The sequence below is a fragment of the Lactuca saligna genome, chromosome 1, assembly GCF_052625555.1.
Source record: "Lactuca saligna cultivar CGN05327 chromosome 1, ASM5262555v1, whole genome shotgun sequence".
NCBI classification, from domain to species: Eukaryota; Viridiplantae; Streptophyta; class Magnoliopsida; order Asterales; family Asteraceae; genus Lactuca; species Lactuca saligna.
The window spans coordinates 178,591,627-178,595,630 of NC_136417.1; the positions used below are offsets into that span (position 1 = coordinate 178,591,627).

Consider the following 4,004-nt stretch of genomic DNA (forward strand, 5'->3'; position numbering starts at 1 on the left):
TTATTTATTTATTAAGAAGGATATATCAAATAAAACTAAATTGAATGTTGATTTGTCAAATTTTAATAGATATAAATAATTGTAGGTATAAAAGATTAGAGGTAATTTAATTTCTGTTTTGTAATGGAAAATGAAAATAATTTGAAAATAATTTTAATAATAAGTGTTTAAAATATATGTTTTATAATAAAATTAAATATTAAATATTATACTATTTATCTCATTTTGGTTTCAACTAGTAACAAACCCAGGACTGATCAGCTAACTAGTTTCACATTCTTTCTATATGTAAAATACCAAACATGCCCCCACTAGCTCAAAGTAATGACTACATAATCATTACTAGCCTCAAAGGATATATTAGTAAAATCAAAACCCACCTATACTTCACTCGAGGTGACAAGTACAACAGTTGTAACACCATCAATGCGACGTAACTTCACCTTCAAAGTCCCTCAACAACTCGCCGGAAATGGCTGCCGGAAAATGGGTTTGCTTCTGAACAAGTAAAACGCCGAAATGGTGGAAGAAAACACCCAAATCGCCGGGAATTCAAAACTCCGGCTACCGTCCGACCAAATCTCTTCGTTAATCACCCTTTCTTACTCGATCAAAGTCTTCGCATCCAGATGGAATTTAATAAGAAACAAGCTAAACGAGATTCTCCCCATCCTCGCCGCTCTGCCGCCGGAACTTCAAGATTCAGTCGACAACCCAACTTTATCCGGGGTCATTCAAGCCGTTGAAGAAACAACAGAATTCACCACCAATTTGGCTCAGAAATGTATCGATCTTTCCTACAGCGGGAAACTGTTAATGCAGAGTGATCTTGATATTATCTGTGTGAAATTCAACAACCATATAAAATCGTTATCTGAATTATCTCCCACGAATGGGTTATCCCCCATTAACGGAGATTACGCCTTAGTTGTTTCAAGACCTGAGCGAACAGCTTCGAAAGATGACATCAAATTCTATGTTAAAGATTTGCTATCAAGATTCAGAATTGGGAGCAATGAGATTAAGAAACGAGCCTTGATATGTTTCAATGAAGTCATTCACGAAGATGAGAGGTTTGTGAAGATAGCAATGGATGTTGAAGGGTTTGCTTTTGTTTTAGTTGAGCTTTTGGTTTCAAAAGAATCGAGAATCCAAGAGGAAGCATTGAAAACGTTGGATATACTTTGTGCGTTTGATTCATACAAATGTGTTTTAGTTTCATTCGGAGTTATTGCTCCATTAATCAGAGTTTTAGAAAGCGGAACCAATTTGAGCAGAAAACTGTCCACCAGCTGTTTGATGAAATGCACAAGTGAATCTGATAATGCTTGGTCAGTCTCCGCTCATGGTGGGGTGACTTCATTGTTGAAAATTTCTGGTAGTGAATATGAAAACGATGGTGAGTTGGTAAGTTTAGCTTGTGGTGTTCTTAAAAATCTTGTTGGAGTTTCTGAAATCAAACGTTTTATTGTTGAAGAAGGTGCAATCCCAATGTTTATCAACCTTGTTAACTCCACAAACGAACTTTCCCAAATCACTGCTATTGATTTCCTCCAATCAATCGCCTCTAAAGACGAATTAGTAACCAATTTGATCGTTAAAGAAGGTGGGATTCATGTTCTATCTCAAATCTTGGATCCACAATTATCCTTTTCATCAACAACCCGAGAGATATCAATAATGGCAATCATGAATTTATGTTCAAATTCAACAAGATCACACACTTTAATAAGTTCGGGTTTCTTGGATCACATACTCCATTTTCTTAACAATAGCGACACTTCGGTTCAAGAATCGTCGCTAAAAGCCGCGTTTTGGTTAAGTGGGATTTCGGATGATTTCAAGAAAGCAATGGGAGATAAAGAATTCATGCAAGAACTTGTGAAATTGATTGGTGCAAAGTCGTTTGAGGTTCGAGAAATGGCATCCGAGACATTATCGAATTTGGTTTCGATTCCGAAAAATCGAAAAAAATTCGTGGAAAATGATCAAAATGTGGGATTGATTATGCAATCGGTTGATCAAGAAGATGGGAGTTCAAGTAATCGGAAGCTTTTGCTTCCAATAATCATGTCGTTATCGGGTTGTAATAGTGGTCGAAAGAAAATTTTGAGTTCGGGTTATTTGAAAAATATCGAGAAATTAGCGGATGAACAAGTTTCGGATGCGAGAAAAATCGTTAGAAACTTGACATCGAATAGATTTGTTCGTATGATTAGAGGGTTTTGGAGATGATGACTCGTTTCTTGTTTTCGTGTATATCTTAGGGTTTTTTTTTTTCACGTGTTATGTTGACGTTTAGGGTTAAATAAGATTGTGAATACAATGAATGTTAAAAATACTTTTCGCCTATTTTTGTTATAAAACACGAGAGGAAAATATTATATCGCATTTAACGTGCATTTTATCATAATTGGGATAAAAATTGTAACTTTTTTCACATCCAAGAAAGATGTAACAAAGTTTCCACTTACTATCAATGTATCGATATGTGAATAGCTACGAAAGTGTTTCTAATCTCAATCAGTCATAAAAACTCGAACTATTAAGAACAAATGGACTAGACAATAGAAACTAGACACTAGACAATACCGATATAATATGCTAGTTTATTTCTTAAATTTAAATCATAATAAAAGAAAATTTATTAAAAATTATGGTAAAAAAAAAAAGAAGAATTTATTTTATCTAAAACCATTCCTATCCAAAAAGGAACCCACTAGGCATGATCTTTCTGTGAACCATCTTTAGGATGAGCATCTTAAATGAGACCTATGATTTGTAGTGTGGGGGTGCACATGGAGTATGTACTCAAAATTTTGTCCATCTTCCTTAATGTATAAGTATAAAAGGGGAGGGTACAATTCATATTTAAATATCTTGTCTTTTATGTTGTCCATTTTACAAAACTTAATGAGTATATTATATTGTTCCTTGTTATGGAGATTTTTGTACTTCGGTTAACTAGTGTGAGCCGAAAGAATAGAATAATGGATTTCTGCATTAATTGAATCATTCATTGTTTTGGAATGTTTTATATTTCTGTTCATGATTTATTTTTGTTAGTTGATTAACAATTTCATGTAGAAATCAATTTTTTTAAATAAATTGGTAAAAGGCATGGAAGTTTGTTAAATGACTAATATTATAAAGGCCCTAAATTTTTATTGCGTAATTGGAAAAAACCTTAATATATTTTTTATTATTGTTATGACCATAATTTTCTCGCAGAATTATCATTCTAGCTCACTTAATAAGTTTTATGGTTAACTTTGTTAATTTTTTTACAAAATCAGTCATACAAAGTTCAAATTTAGTCCATGGGGTTTGGAAAAAAATACACCACATGGGTTTTTAATTTTATTTTCGTTTTTTTGTATACTTTATTTATTTCCGGTTTTTTAATATATATATATATATATATATATATATATATATATATATATATATATATATATATATATATATATATATTATTTTCTTTTTTTATATACTTTATTTATTTTCATTTTTTAACTTTTTTTTTTCAACAATTTGATTTTTTTTTTAATTTTTATCTTTTTTACCTTTTGTTTTCTATTTTTTTTTCCCTATTTTAGTTATTTATGGTTTTTCTAATGTTTTTATTTACTTTGATTCAAGTAAATCAACTTGAATTCAATATAAATTACTATACCAAGTTTTTTTTTATAGAGACCGACTATTATTTCTTTTTTAGTCTATTATCAAATTGAAAAATATTATCTTGAATTTAATCTATTGATATCACATATAGAAATATGATTTAATCTGCAAGTTATATAACAAATTGAAACACTAATTCTCAGTAAACAAGTTATTTTTTTTTTAATTTTCATTTTTCGTAACATAAATATAATAAAACTAAAGAAAAAAAGAATAAAAAGAAAATAAGCTGGATCAAAATAACAAATATAAACATAACTATTTTATTTATTTGAATAAAAATAAAAAAAATACAAAAACTTTAAATTATCAAAATTGTT

At 30.2% G+C, this 4,004-nt stretch overlaps 1 protein-coding gene across 1 annotated transcript; it reads left to right on the forward strand.

Annotated features, from left to right (window-relative positions):
• The first annotated feature begins 519 nt into the window (after window positions 1-519).
• LOC145014156 (uncharacterized) lies at window positions 520-2,235 on the forward strand. Its single transcript, XM_078972531.1, has one exon. It carries the CDS (start codon window positions 520-522, stop codon window positions 2,233-2,235), a length of 1,716 nt encoding a protein of 571 aa, XP_078828657.1.
• The last annotated feature ends 1,769 nt before the right edge of the window (window positions 2,236-4,004 follow it).

What these genes read in the sequence shown, in the direction of transcription:
- LOC145014156 (XM_078972531.1), top strand. Translation starts at nt 520, where the DNA reads ATGGTGGAAGAAAACACCCAAATCGCCGGGAATTCAAAACTCCGGCTA.